The sequence below is a fragment of the Aulonocara stuartgranti genome (genome assembly GCF_965226115.1).
Source record: "Aulonocara stuartgranti genome assembly, chromosome: 15".
In the NCBI taxonomy this organism is placed as follows: domain Eukaryota; kingdom Metazoa; phylum Chordata; class Actinopteri; order Cichliformes; family Cichlidae; genus Aulonocara; species Aulonocara stuartgranti.
Window position 1 is genome coordinate 31,070,779 of NC_138951.1, and position 15,021 is coordinate 31,085,799.

At 38.4% G+C, this 15,021-nt stretch overlaps 2 protein-coding genes across 4 annotated transcripts in view; one reads left to right on the forward strand and one right to left on the reverse strand.

Moving 5' to 3' along the window:
- ccn6 (cellular communication network factor 6) overlaps nucleotides 1-15,021 on the forward strand; it is a gene marked incomplete at its 3' end in the record, with an annotated part of 68,208 nt that overhangs the window by 39,020 nt on the left and 14,167 nt on the right. The gene's annotated exons all lie outside the window — the stretch shown is intronic.
- The window catches only part of LOC309689139 (solute carrier family 22 member 6), a 31,743-nt gene that overhangs the window by 6,067 nt on the left and 10,655 nt on the right, over nucleotides 1-15,021 (reverse strand). For 2 of the 3 annotated variants that reach the window (XM_082505348.1, XM_082505346.1), the window contains 8 exons: nucleotides 14,194-14,297; nucleotides 13,899-14,053; nucleotides 13,065-13,233; nucleotides 12,547-12,670; nucleotides 8,869-8,978; nucleotides 5,496-5,707; nucleotides 5,272-5,380; nucleotides 821-1,033 (listed from right to left, as the gene is read on the reverse strand). In XM_082505348.1, the coding sequence (XP_082361474.1) occupies nucleotides 821-1,033; nucleotides 5,272-5,380; nucleotides 5,496-5,707; nucleotides 8,869-8,978; nucleotides 12,547-12,670; nucleotides 13,065-13,233; nucleotides 13,899-14,053; nucleotides 14,194-14,297 (1,196 nt within the window). The remainder of the gene's footprint in view (nucleotides 1-820; nucleotides 1,034-5,271; nucleotides 5,381-5,495; nucleotides 5,708-8,868; nucleotides 8,979-12,546; nucleotides 12,671-13,064; nucleotides 13,234-13,898; nucleotides 14,054-14,193; nucleotides 14,298-15,021) is intronic. The other variant, XM_082505347.1, reaches the window with a different exon arrangement.

Here is a 15,021-nt window from a genome sequence, read left to right on the forward strand (position 1 = left end):
GAGCCCTGAGATATATATATATATTTTTAATTACTTTTGTTTCAGCAACATTAAATTTAAAAACTGTACTTTTGAGTTAAAATATATATTTATAATTTTAATAAATGACAAATTAAAAAGGCATGAACATTTTTTTTGTATCGAAAAAATATCGAACCGTGACACCAAAGAATCGAACCGAACCGAACCGTGAATTTTGTGTATCGTTGCACCCCTAATATATATATATATATATATATATATATATATATATATATATATATATATAAAGCCACTTTTCTTTTCTAACTTCCTGGAAGTAAAAGTTCTGGTGGCCGAGCAAATGTACGTACTGGTATGTACATTTACGCACATTTATTGATCAAAGAAAGATCTATACCATCATATTTAGTTCTCTTTTTCTTCCCCATGATTTCATTGCTCACAAAAAAGATGCAAGTGCTGCTTCTTGATGTGCCTCCAGGCAACACTGTGGCCTCCTTGGTGCAGCAAGTATTTGATTACATTTACTTACATTGCACTCTTATTTTGCATCTCTAACCAAAAGCAAGATGAAATTGTCTGAGACCAACCAATTCTCAGTTCTCTTTTATTTTGCTTGTGTTACTGGCTTCAGAGATGATCCTAACCTTACTCCTAGGCTATGTGAATATACATTTTCTCATCAAACTCTTCCCCTAAGCTTTGGCAATCAAAGTGACACAGATCAGCAACAATTTTCATTATTTAAAAATGAACATTTTGCCTTTCTTCAAAATATAGGGTTAGGATCAGCACCTATGATGATCTTGCTCAGGTTAAGTCAACAGTTAAGTCAAACCTGTGATTGGATCCCTCAACGTCTTCAATGCTATCAGGCAGCGGCCTGTTGGCCGTCTCAGGAAGTAGCATTGTGAGGGCTGAACCCAGCAGGGGGCAGAGGCCACACAGAACCATGGGAGCGTGAGGACTGACCCCCCTCAGAAGGTACATCATGGGAGCCAGGACGCCACCAGTGCGAGCACACATAGAGCCTATACCAATCCCATTTTGTCTGAAAAATACAATGAATAAAAGGGCCCGGTTACAGGTGCTTATTATGGATATCAATGTGATCTCTGTCTACATGCCATAAAGTTTTGAATAAATTCTGATGGAATCTATTGGGTGTGTGGAGTTGGGTCATGTGAATAATCCATCAAGATGTGGTTTACATCCACTGACGTCTTCAAGGTCAACATGATGATTTATTGGAGAGAAAAAAGGACTCATACCTTAGAAACTATGTATGTATGTATGTATTGTCAGCATATCCTTCAAGGTCAATAGAGTGACCTGAAATTCAAAGTGATAATAGTGCTATTTAAAACTATGCTTCTTACCACCATTGTTTGCACTGACAACAGTTAAGCATAAAGGGATGATATATACTAAATATTGCATTACTTTGGACCTCTGACCTCTTCTCCAAGGTCAAATTAGGTCAAACTTTGATGAAATATCTTTTATCTTTAAAAATGTAAATTCTCCTGCCTTTTTTGTATTGGTAACATTTAGGAAACAAATACTAGTGTGTGGGGATTCTAAATATCACATTATAGTTTGCATCCAGAAATAATTTCCCTTAAAAGTAAGTACTGTACCAAGAGAGAGCTGCCTTGACAGAGGTTTGCACTCTCTGAGTGCCATTGTTGGTTAATGATTTCTTATCAGACAATGTCTTTATGGCATTTGTCTTTTCTGTGGGGGGGTCGTTTCTGCACTTAATTTCCATTACAGCTATTGCTTTCTTGCTCTCACTTTCACTCTGTATTTATAGATAGTAATGTATACCTTATATTTTCACTTACACTATTCCACCTTTCTTATCTGTGAACACTCTTAATAACAAACATGTAATGTAAATCATGCATGAATCCATCTTAGTAAATGGAACAAAGCTGGATTCTTGCAATTTAATGTAGATATAGTGATTTGCTTATGCATTAGAATGAACACATGTTTGTAATACACGGCAACAGCATTCTCAGGATTAAGATACAGCCAGCAATAATCATAAAGACATTATTTTAATGATATCTCAATAATTCCAGTTGGTATTTATGGCAACAAGGTAAATCTATAAGTGCTTAAATTCACCAGATCACCAGACACCTATATAGGGTTAGGGAGGTCGGTTTTGGGTTATAATTAGGGCTGCTCGATTATGGCAAAAATGATAATCACGATTATTTTCACTGAAATTGAGATCTCGATTATTTGACGATATTTATTTAACAATAACAATGTGTTGAATAATGACTTTAAAGATTGTCAAAAAATAATATAAAATAGTGTGCAAATACTGATAACAGTTTAAATGTTTGCAATATAAGAACTAAATGAAAAATGTAAACATCTATGTTTAGTGAACTTTGCAGTGTTGCTCTGTGGTGCAGCTACGACACCGTAGCAAAGTTTACACACTGTGTCTACTTGATCCACGTCTCGACTCTGCGAACCCATAATGATTCCACAACACTGAAGTTTTTTTACCTCTCTTTTCAACCAACGGCAGTCACTCTCCTCTCCAAATAACTTCTGTTTAGCTTTCCGAGCTTCCCTCGGGTCCTCTTAATCAGCGGTAGGGATGGGTACCGGTATCCGGTGCAATTATGGCACCGGTTCTGACATAAACGGTAGTAACCAGACCGAAAAGCAGCGCACATTTCGGTGCTTTATTTCGGTGCTTTTTTTTCCCTGAGCTGTGATACACTTTAGATTCTAGCCAATCATTTTACGTTTCCGAGGATAGTAGGTGGGTCCAGGTACGTACGTTCTTTTAGAGCAGAGCTACAGATTAAAAATGCCCAAGGCGAAGCGGTCAAAGTCTGGCTGTACTTCACAGCAAAATATGCAAACTCAGCAGCCTGCAACAAGTGCTTTAAGCTGATACTGTGATACTGTCAAAGGAGGTAACACCTCAAATCTGATGAAACACCTGGCGACGCATAGTGTTTTTTTTAAAAGCCGAGAAATGCGCCGTATTTGATAGCTTGCTGCGAGACCTCACACCGTGCACATCTACTGCGGGTGTGGTGCCTGTTATCGGACCCGGAGTTAGCAACATCCCCCAAAAACCCGAAGAGGAGAGTCCTGGCCACTAGCCTTGCCAGTGTAGCAGAAATGATGAGGATGATGATGCAGCAGCAGCCGTTCTTCTCTGCGCGAGTAGCTTAATGTTGTTCGTGTGTAATTTACGTTGAGTAGGCTAACCACGTTATTACATTCATGCATGTAAGGTGAACTAGCAAACATCATCTTAGCTACATGCGGCTGTCTTCTTGTTTGATGGCAGATACTCCCTTCACCCTGGCCAAAAAGGCTAAAAGGACCAAAGAAAAAGAGGGAAACAGCTAAACATGAGAGGTTTTTGGACAAAGTTTGTGTTTTTTCCATTGTTTAAGCACTGCTTCCAGCCAAGAGTGATATCATATATGCCCTATAGCTGCAGAAAAGGCTAACATTGTTATCTTTTTACAAAAAAAACAGCTGAACATGAGAGGTTTTTGGACCAATTTTGTGTTCTCCATTCTTTAAGCACCGGTTTGAGCACCGTTTAAGCACCGGCACCGTTTCAAAAGTACCGGTTTGGCACCGGTATCGGATAAAACGATACCCATCCCTAATCAGCGGTCCCCAACCCCCGGGCCTCGGACCGGTACCGGTCCGTGAGTCGTTTGGTACCGGGGCCGCAAGAGTTGAGGCTCAGGTGTGAAATGTATGGTTTTCAGGGTTTTTAGCGTTATTTTGTTATCGTTTTTATCATTTACTCGGTTTTCCTGGGTCTTTTCACGTGTGTTATGAATAAATCTTTTTTTCGGTACCGGTACTAGTTTTATTTTGTTGTATTTATCCGCGACACCTTAAAGGCCGGTCCATGAAAATATTGTCGGGCATAAACCGGTCCGTGGCGCAAAAAAGGTTGGAGACCGCTGATCTTAATTGTTGTGACACGTGTTCGAAATGCAGAGAGGTGCGCTCGATTTGCCACACGGAGCAGCGCGAGAGTAAAGCATGAGGGAGGGGCTAATAATCGGCTCAGTCATTTTTAATGATCGTTGAAAGCCCAGATCGTAATCGTGATTAAAATTCGATTAATTGAGCAGCCCTAGTTATAATAAGGTTCAGTCCTGTGGGATTTTCATATATCTAAAGTAGGGATGTTAAACTCTTTATTGGCCTTAAAGTCTCTTCCTGCCAGTGTAAATATGTTCAACTATACATTAAATCCTATTTAATAATAGTATGTCTCAGTTTTTCTACATTATAAAGAAATGCTGATATAATAGCTGAAAGAAATATGTTAGCACAAATAAAAAAGCTATCAAACATAACCCAAATGCAGTCCATAATCTATGTCCTCCTTCACATTTTTCCTGTCATCCTCCTCTTCCAGCATCCTGTCAGCCAAATAGAAGTCTGTCCGGGGCTTATGTTTGATACGCCTGATGTAAAGGAAAGCCTTTAACAGGAAAGTTGCAGCGTTTTAACCACATTCTAAACTTCGTTAGCAAAACCAACTCTAACACTAACACTAGTTAGTCAGATGAGTGAGACACTTTAAGTATCATGAGTTATTTTTTTTAAGTTTTCCTAAACCTTGCTGTATTAAATTTAATCTAGCACTTCCGAAAAAAATAAATGTAAACAATTTCAACATTAATCATAATGGGACAAGTCTCAAAACTGCTCTGCAGACAGTTCGACCAGTAATCCGGTGTGCCATACATCTAAAACCTGTTGGTAAGTATTTGGGCTAATGAAGCTTTTCTATAAGCCTGATAAGCCTTTTGCCCAGGCTTTGATATAGTGATGTAGTTAATGAAAGAACTCTTCATGGGCCGAATAACTGGATTTTTGGATGAGCTAACAAAGAAACACCAAAAGTCATGTTCCGATTTCTTTGAATATATATATATATATATATATATATATATATATATATATATATATATATATATATATATATATATATATATATATATATATATGTATATTGGAAAATTATTCCAGAAACAACTTGCCAAAATGTTTTGTGTTTCCATAAAAATACCATTAGGTAACAATCACTGACTGCCTCGTCAAACTGCTTTTGTGGCACCATTAGCAGCTGCCTTTAGAAGACTCCACAGTTCTGATAATAACACAGCCTGTTTAAGTGAAATTGCTAGCCAGAACATGTTTAGCTTTAGATAGTGAAGGAACTCTTTGTGTTGTAAGACTCCCGGGTATTTGGAGGGTAACACTCACCTTATAACAGTGGGGAACACCTCAGCAGAATACACATAAATAATAGACAGAGAGGCTGTGATTCCAAACTTTCCAATCATGGCCAAGACCGTTCTGACGACAGACAAATCTAAAAGAAGATAAAAGGATGGCGAGAAAAGCTGTAAACTACATTTTTAGAACAAGTAGGGCAAAGAGTTAATCATGCACAGTCCAGCTAAGCTGTCCTGAGCGTGTGTTCATACCATCGGGGATGAAGATGGTGAGCAGACAGGCAGTGCCTCCAACTGCTAAGAAAGCTAGCTGGGAGATCTTACGGGAGCGGTTCAGGGTGAACAGGGTGATTGTGCGCGCAGGCATCTCAACCAGACCAAAAATCATCTGAGTCAGGTATATATTCATTCCAAAGTCAGAAATGTTGAGGGACAGGCCATAGTACACGAGGACATTGACAAACCTGAGAATGTAGGAGCAAAGAAAGAAAGAAACGCTTCTGCTTGAAGGGAAATGTCATGGTACATGTCATTCCTTTGATACCTTTGAATGTATTATTTGTTGTTCATGGAAAAATGAGATAATTCCCACTGCTGTTAGTCTTTGAAGTTCCTACAGGATGATGCCAAAATAAGTTACATAGTGTAAAACAAACCCAAATCAAAGCTGGTTCACTTGGTTTTCTAAGTAATGAGCAGCAAAGCCTCACAGAGAGTTTAGCTTGTTCTGTTCATTAGTGTTTTTCCCCTTAGTGTGCGTTCCTGTTTTTCCTTTTTGTCTAAGCTGTTGTTTGCCCCTTCAGTTACTTCTTATTTTAGTTTTTATTTTGCAGTTACATCTTTATGGAGATTTTTGACTTTTCAATTTGCGCCTTTGTTTCTCACTCTTGTTCTCTGATCAAGTTCACGTATGCCATATGATTCATCTCCCTGGAGTGCACACAGTCTTTGGGTGTGTTCCAGTAGTCTGTTTTGCTTAGGAAGACTCCTAAGTGAGATAAGCGACCAAGAAGTGACTGATCCAACTCACTGGCGCGATATGGCAGCCTCTCTTCTGTCAGTCTGCCCCAGGGCAGCTGTGGCTACAACTGTAGCTTGCCTCCACCAGTGTATGAATGTGAGAGTGAATGAATAGTGGTATTGTAAAGCGCTTTGGGTGCCTAGAAAAGCGCTATATAAATCCAATCCATTATTATTATTATTATTACTAAATACTAAGGAAAGAAGTGCCATGCAGTCCCAGAATTCTCTTTTTTCCCCTCTCACAATCTGACAATAGAAAGAGGCAGCAAACTGAAATGTCATTTGTGACACCGGCGACAGGTCACTGGTCGCTTTGTATTATTCTGATTCAACCCCCGTTTTTTTCTCTTGCAAGCATGTAAGTTCTTCAGCTAAATTCCTAGCACAGCCAACTAAACCGCTTTATCTTTACTGACCATTCGAAAACTCGAGAAAAAGAATCTAAAGCATAAACAAAGTGGAACAACTCATGGAACTGTAAACAGCATTTTCCTTCTCATAACCTGCTTATAACCTGCAAGACTGATCTCTGAACATCACAACACTGGAAGGAAAACCACGTCTCATTAGGTTGTTGCTGCATGAAGAATGTAGAATTGCTCTTTAAAGATTATGAACTCTGTTAACTGATCAAAGTCTGTTTAAGGTTCCGTATAATTTGGTTTAAATTAGTAATGCACTTTGCTGTATTGCAGCCTTTAGGATAATCACAAGGGATAAGTGACGGTTCAGTTCATTTTTACTGTGTTACTGAGGAGCACTAAGTGGGGTTCGCCTCTAAACACTGAGCAGGAGGACTAAGTGAAGAGTTTTTAGACAGAGAGGTTTGACATAACTTTGAGCCGTGGTTCTTATTTAAATGCCCCACATAAAACAATGGGGGTAGAACAAGTTGTGGTGAATTAAGATGCGCATTTTGTAGTCCATCTTCTGCACATTGTAGTTTCCGCATCGTTTTTACATTTACTGGCTATAAAAATCAGCCTGCTGGACTATTTTTACAACACACTGATTCACAGTAGATTTAAGGATAGTTGGAGTAACACTGCAAATCCACTTTGGTACAATTCACTGTTTGGTACAATTAAGCAATCACCATCCACGCCAGATATGTGGCCAGTATGAAAGAAATGCAGAGTAAGGTCAGCTGATCCTGATTATAGCATCAAAACAGCAAATGGAAAAAGCTTGAAGTGACAAAAACAAAGACTTTATTGCTCTGGCACAGATGACTATCTCGTGTTTCGACAGGAACAGGGACTAAAGCAACATCCGCATTTCAATTAATAGGAAATGCATCAATAAAAGCTATTTGATGACTGTGATGCTTGTGCGATAGGGCAATATGTATAAAAAAACACAGGGTTAACTGTTCCTCATCTGACTGTCAGTAAGAACTATCTGTAAACATGGATATTTTAGCAGGGCTGCAGTGAATAAACCCCTTATTGCACTGATGGATTCACATTTGAGAATTCCGTGGTGCAAAAACCAAAGGCACTCATCCTTAGCCATGAAAAATGTGATATGACAGGACATCCTTTATAATTTTAACAGGACATTTAGCCCTTAGGAACGATATAAGTCTTAATGCTTCACCTCAACTGTAAGTAGAATCAAACTAGTTCCGCAGGCTTCCACTGTAGCTTTTCATAATCAGATTAGAGGCAGAAAAACAAACTGTCAAAAAGCAAAATTCTAGACTGCAGGGAATGTTGAAGAGGCACAAAACTCCAAACTGCTTCCTATATCTTTTTAGGGCCAAAAGTAAAACTGTGCACACAGTGTGGTGTGGTTTTTCCAGCTTTAATGTTGTTTTAACCCAGTGAGCTAATGAGTGTTTCACTGATTATAGATAAGCCCTCTGTGACTTGGTTCATGGCCTGCACATCCCAGCTAGTTGTGGCTTGCTGTTTTTCGCAACCTGTGTGACATCAGTTAGCAAAGATGTGCCAGAGATGCTATCAAAGTGCATTACATATAGATTAGCAAGCCAACACTACTGTTAGCTGATAAGCTCACAGTTCGACCTTAAATATTTAGGTGCCTGACTGCTACTTCAGCTGTTCTCTTTCTACTGTAAGTCTATTTTAAGCCCAGTATTTTTTTGCTAGCCAAAATTTCATTTTATGTCCCAGAAATAGATTTACCTAAATTAGCTAGCTGGCATTAGCATGAGCTAAGTGCTAATATTCAGCCATGTTATGAAGTATATCAAATAAGTTTGATTTATTTGTTTGTTTTGGGTTCAAATTCAAATAGGTCTTACATGGAGATTTTGTTCAGATGTTACATTTTTCCTGGATAAATAAGACTCAAGTATTTAGAAGCAAGACAAGCTTACTCATTTGTTTTTCCCATGGTCATTTTTTCTGTTGTTTGAAATTTGATTGAGCTTATAGCACTAATTTGTCCTTATTGCATTCCCAAATCCATGTTTCAGACAGACTCTTCAGCCCCTGTTGAGAGTTTAAAAGGTCCCCTTAGACAGGACTGAAGGCCGACATGCAGAGGTGGGGATGTGGATGATAAGCGTGAACCCTCAGGAGCAGTCTTGTGCTCAGTCTGACTCTGACTGAAAAAAACATGTGCTTATACTCACCACAGATAAAAGACAATCAGAGAGTGCTTCCTCATTCTTGGTGTTCGAACAAGGTCAAGGAACGAGTGTTTGTTCTTCGCTACAGTTTTCTCTTCGGTTTTACAGACCTGCTGTGAAACAAGCAAGACAATAGGTATCAGTGTCTGTGGTTGAGGGTGCAAAATATGTTCAGTAGTTCTGTTTGAATAGTTTGCATGTTTAAATGATACCCACTTATCAAAAAACACATGAAAATAAGTAGTGGCTCCTGAATAACAGAGGAGGATAAAAATAGAATAGCAGTGTCATAGAGGGAATATTCTCACTGCTAATAAAAACTATCCTTGACATTCATTTGTAATGAAACATTATTTATCTTTGCTTCTAGTGCTTTAATGATATCTGCTCTAAGCTGTGTTTAATTACCTTCCTACCTACAACACTACAGCTGAGTGGAAAGCCACGTCTGTATAAAGAGCGTAGCATGAGCAGCACGTTAGCAGAGCTGTGTGTGTGGAAACAGTTATATTTAGTACTGAATAAAAAAAGAAATGCACAAGGTGTAAAAATACATTGAGATGAGCTTCTGTGCAAATCCAGTAGTTGATTTGTGTTTTATTTTTACTGAGCCTGTGCACTTTTCCAGTAATGGTGAAAGACGGCTGGCTCCTGCTGACAGATGACGCTGTATGTGTGCTTGTCTGAAATTGATTCACACAGACTTTTGACAAAACCTGTGAGTGTCTGAGACCATGAGCAGGGCTTGAAATTTTAGTCAGTGATTTCTTGCATTGTAACATGAAAAAAATGGGAAATGTGCGGTTATATGACCATCCAAGCAGCTGGTTCACATAAACCTTAGACTGCCATCGGGACACAAGGATTTACTGCACATTCAATAAAGTCAGAGATATTTCATGGGCCAGACGCCTGTGGTTTTTGTAGTTTTCCATATGTTTTTTGCTGAAACCGCAGATGAGAGTGAGCAAACAAAAAAGAGATTCTGTTTGCAAGTTTTCTTTTAAAACCTGTGAGGTGTAAGTAATGACTATATTTTGCATATTCTATAGGACAAATTCAGTTCTAACAAAAGATGAAGAAAAGCGCCACAAGATGCATAGATGTTAAACTGGGTAACTTCAGAGGCAGACTTCTCTCTACAAGCCAGATATTTCTAAAGTTCATATTAGTGTATATACGTTTATGGAAGCCCATTTCTGCCACAAAAAATAAACAAACAAAGGATCCATAACTCGAAATTTAGAGTTATTTTCTCGAAATTTAGAGTTAACAAGTTAAAATTTCGAATTAGTAAGTCGAAATTTCAAGAAAATAACTCGAAATTTCGAGTTATGGATACCTGTTTTTAGGGTTTTTTTTGGTGGCGGAAACGGGCTTCCATATTCGTTTGATCAAACACATGCAAAATGGGGAATTTAAAAGCTCTTGAAATGCCCTGCATTATAGACACCCCATTAATCTCAGGGCCAAAGAGCACATTTACTAGCCAAACTGGCTAGTTTTTAGACTACCATTAAGGAAAAAAGATGAAAACAAAACACCTTCAAAATCTGTAGTTTTATTTTTTTTCTAATCTGACTCCAGGAAAATGTACACTTTCAAGAGCCTACTGCAACTTTAATAAAGAACCTTAAGGGCATCATGTCTGTGCAGTGTACTATGCAGAACCAAAAAAACCCTCTTTTTTTTTTCTAGACTTGGAAGTATTATTAAGCTTCCTAGCACTAAATAATGCTGTAGAGTTTAACCAAACTGATAGCTGAGCACTTTACCCCCTTGTCAATTAATCCTCCAAAACAGTATTATTCAGGCTTCAAAAAACAAAGTGCAAAAAGCAGTGGGTGATTTTAAAGTGGCTACATCCACGTTCAGTGACAAGTTAGTGGGGACAACTTGGCACCTTCGTCCTCTTTTATCAGCATCAGAGGAGCACCATTTAAGTCTTGTTCACACAGGGAGTAACGAGATCACACAGAGTCAATGAGTTTCAGCAACTTCCGGTGAAGATGAGAAAATAACCACTTATTGATGCGAATTGGGCAGGTAGGCGAGATAACCTTTTTCAGCAGTGGCTCCTTGCAGGATACTGGTGACTTACAAATGACAGAGTAGTAAATACATTACAGGGGCAAACAGCAACTGAACATCGGCTAGCAACCAACCACAAAGACTTTATCTCTTCCACCAGGGAAGTGTTTTTTAAAACTAAGTTAATGCCATGATCCCAGGTCATTTCATTCATTCATTTGATCTTTGAGTCTTCATTCATTCGTTGTCCGATCGTCTGCTGTCCTGCCGCATTATGCCATATTTCCAGGTCTTTGTGGATTCATGCCAAGTTGTCAGGTTTAAGGTTTTTTGCATGTTTATTTTGTCCTCGCCAGGTTTTTTCATGTTTAGGATGCTTCATGTTTTCGTTCAAGTTTTCCCCAGTTTTAGGTTATTGCTTAGCTTCAAATTATTTTTGCCCTTTTATTTTTTGTACTGCTCAATAATGCCATAATAAACGGCATGTTTTCTGTTAGAATCAAGTTTTGTTTTTGCGTGTCTGCATTTGGGCCCTCCTCTTCACTCCACACAGTCTGCATCCGCACACTGTGACAGTTAATAATACCATTTTCTTTGTTGTCATAAGGCTCATATAAAAAAATAACATTTGCTGTAGTTTGCCAAAGCTCACTCCAGAATAGTGAGAGAGAGACAGATTTAATTGCATTTGGAAATTTTTTCACGTGTCTCTCATCTGTAAGGCCCAAGACTGTTCGCTTTGGCAAAACAGTTTTGCAGCTGTTGCTCACTGAATTTGGCAATTTTTGTGTTAGGTGTTTACTTAAAGCTGAAATGAATATCTGGAAATCTATAATGATCATCTAAGCACTCATGTAGGACAGCTACTTAATGAAGCTACTTAATTTGATGGGACTGTTAATCAGGCCAGTGCTACATGTGTTACTAAGGATACTAAGAACTGCTTAGTCAGCAACATGAAATGGCAAGTTCCATAATTTCAGCTCACGACAGGAAGAGAAACTTATTTTTTTAAGAGTCTATCACCAAAATGAAAAAAACATGTTTTCTCACTTCCTTTCGGTGGTTCCTAAATTTGCTATGTATTCGTTTTTTCAACATTTTCGAACTTTCAAGGTTTTAGTGATGCCTCCCTGATGGTACTGTTAAATTTGATAGGATTCCAGACATCATCAGTTTATTTGCAGTACTGTGCATGTTAGGGAGACCAAAAAGACAAATGCAGTGTCTAACCAATATGAAGAACCAAGAGTCCAGTAACAGAATAATCTCAGCTTTAGACGTATCTAAATATTTAGAATGTGACAAACTGTTTTTTGTTTTGTTTTTTTAAATCTTGAAATCTTCTGAGATCTATGTCACATAGGCTAATCCTAAAATTTGGTGATAGGAAAAAAAAAGCTTTTTAGATCTTTGATGAACAAACTAAATTTTTATGGTCTCTTAAATTTTTCAATGAGTTGACATAGAGACCTTAGTGTGCAGTAAGACCATGAGTAGTAGCAGTAGACTAGTATTAGTAGGCTTAGTGGCCCACCATCAGACATCTGTCAGCACAACACTCAATGTCAGTTTCGAGTGTTTGCTGTATTCTACAATGACAGCTGTAGAAAAAAAAGCTCATGTGTAAGAGACAGAATTAACCTGTACCTGACACATCTCCAGGTCTTTAATGAGGGGCTTCCCGTTTATCTGCGCTGCCTTCTGGATCAGTTTCCATGCTTCTTCTGTCCTGTCATTGGCCATTAACCAGCGAGCAGACTTTGGCAAAACCCTAAAAAATATATTACAGATAGTTGTTCTTTACACGCATACTTGACTCTCGATGCCTTAATTGGAAGCTATGACTTGTCGCATCACCTAATTCTCAAACATCTTAGTAGAATTCAGCTATTATTGACTGTAGTATTAAAGTATTAAAGTAAGGGACAAACAAGAAGAATTCAAAAGTGGGTCAGCGTGTTTTTCTGTAAGACCACACTGGCTTGTGAGGAATTTCATATAAATCACAACAGTGAGCATTGGCTGTAGTTTTATTTTCTGAACCACAGTGTTCAAAAACTCAGTCTGTTGTTGATTAGTTCCCTTCTTTCTTTGCTTTCTGATACTTTTACCAAATCATTATTGGAAACTAGTCAAAATTCTAGGCTGGGCTGCTCCACACTCACCAGATGTAGAAAATAAAGAGGAAGCCAGGTGCGGATATAGCCAACTGCAGTTTACGCCAGTCTCTTATGAGATACGCCACACCGGCCAGAAAAATGTAGCCAAAGCCAAAGAAGTAGTCTGTGATTATACCCGCCAACATCCTCTGTTTTGATCCGGTCCATTCTGTGCCTGTGCAGTAAGAACATATTAATACACAAAGCTTGACACACAATACAAAATACTATATGAAAGATATACCAAAAATAAATAAGTAAAAACATCAGTCAAGTCTTTGATTAAAACTACTTTCTATTTTAGAAATGTCACTGTACACGTACTCTAGTACTTTTTTTTTTTTTACAAATTTAACCTGCATGTGCCAAAATGGTGGAGTGCCACCATTAAAACTGTGGTTGAGCCCAAGTGTTCATTCTTGTTAAATTATGAGAGAAGAAACTATTTTCTCCCTTCATAACATCTAATGGTAAGTATAAATGCAGGTTTTAGTTTAGGTTTATAATGCCATGCTTTGTAATCTTGTAAGCACTGTGCACCACATTCATTTATCTTCAAAGTAAAGAAGGAGAAGCAAAAACTGTACTTAAAACCACACCAGTCTAGCCAGTATAGGTAACGTAACATGTTTTTGTAATGTGAGAAAACTTTTCTTTGAATTACTTCCTTTTAATTCCTTTGAACAACAACAATTCATATAAGTTGATGATCTTGGTCAAAGGATAATACACATATCGTGCTGATCAGAATTTTTATCTGCACTATTGACACTTCAACAGTGAAGACATTTAGCATCTTGTTTAACTTCTGTTTTCGTGTAACCACTGCAGGACACTGACCAAGGACAAAGGCATTCATGATAACACCAGAGATGGATGTTCCAACCATAAAGCGAAGGGCAGTGTAGATGTAGAAATTAGGTGCGAAAGCAGCAGCAACTCCAAAGATAGCCTGGCTAGCTAGGTTGACAAGGATAATTATCCTGCGACCGTATCTGCGACAAAAGATTTCAGAAGTTAGTCATTCCAGTAAATGACACTCAAAAAATTCTACCACTACAAACTCCTAAAAGAGTAAAGTACTTTGTATTCAGATCAATAGAGCTCTGAAATGGGTATGCTATGTTTAACTTACTTATCAGCCAAGTGTCCAAACACAACCGCTCCAACAAGAAGGCCAAACATGTAGATAGATGAGCCCACATTGTTCAGGCTGGCATTATCGCACACCAGGTCCCACTAGGAGGAAGAAAAGCAAGATGTTTCATGAAAACTCTTAAACAGTGGAAAACAGGCGCAGTGAGTGGCACATTGGTACAAATGCTTTACTTTGAAAGGGATTGGAGACAATTCTGTGATTTTAAACAGCTAGAATACAAATTGATCCCCACAGTCACCCTAGACAAACCCTTTACTCAAGGACATGATATCTCAGAAAGATTGGATGTGATCATCATGAAATTTGGCGAGATAGCAGGAGACGTTTATGTCCCTCACAGAATAAGGTCTAATGATAGTGTTGGCACTAACATGAATTTTTCACATTTTTTTAAGAACTCGGGAGTCATTTAAAACATTATTTTTTACTCTTGGACCTTGAGAGAGCTTGATCACATAGGGATATGTAAGGAAAACTGCACTTTGTTAAAGCCTTGTGTCACCTGACTATAATTTCAGTGGTCACCCAGAGAGAAACAGTTCATGTAGAGAATCACTATCTTTGGTGTTGTGGCACTCTCCCGTAAATTTGAATTCAGGAATCTTTAAGTTGGGCAGCGCAGTGATGCAGAAAGGTCACAGCAAGAAGCCCTAGGTTCAAATCTGACATCTGGTTGAAGTGTTTCAGTGTGAAGTATGGATGTCGCCCTCGCGTTTGCATGTTTTGTCCACACAGAGTCCAAAGACATGCAGCTAGTGGGGTTAGCTTAATTCGTGATTGTAAATTGGCAGTAGGTGTGAACGT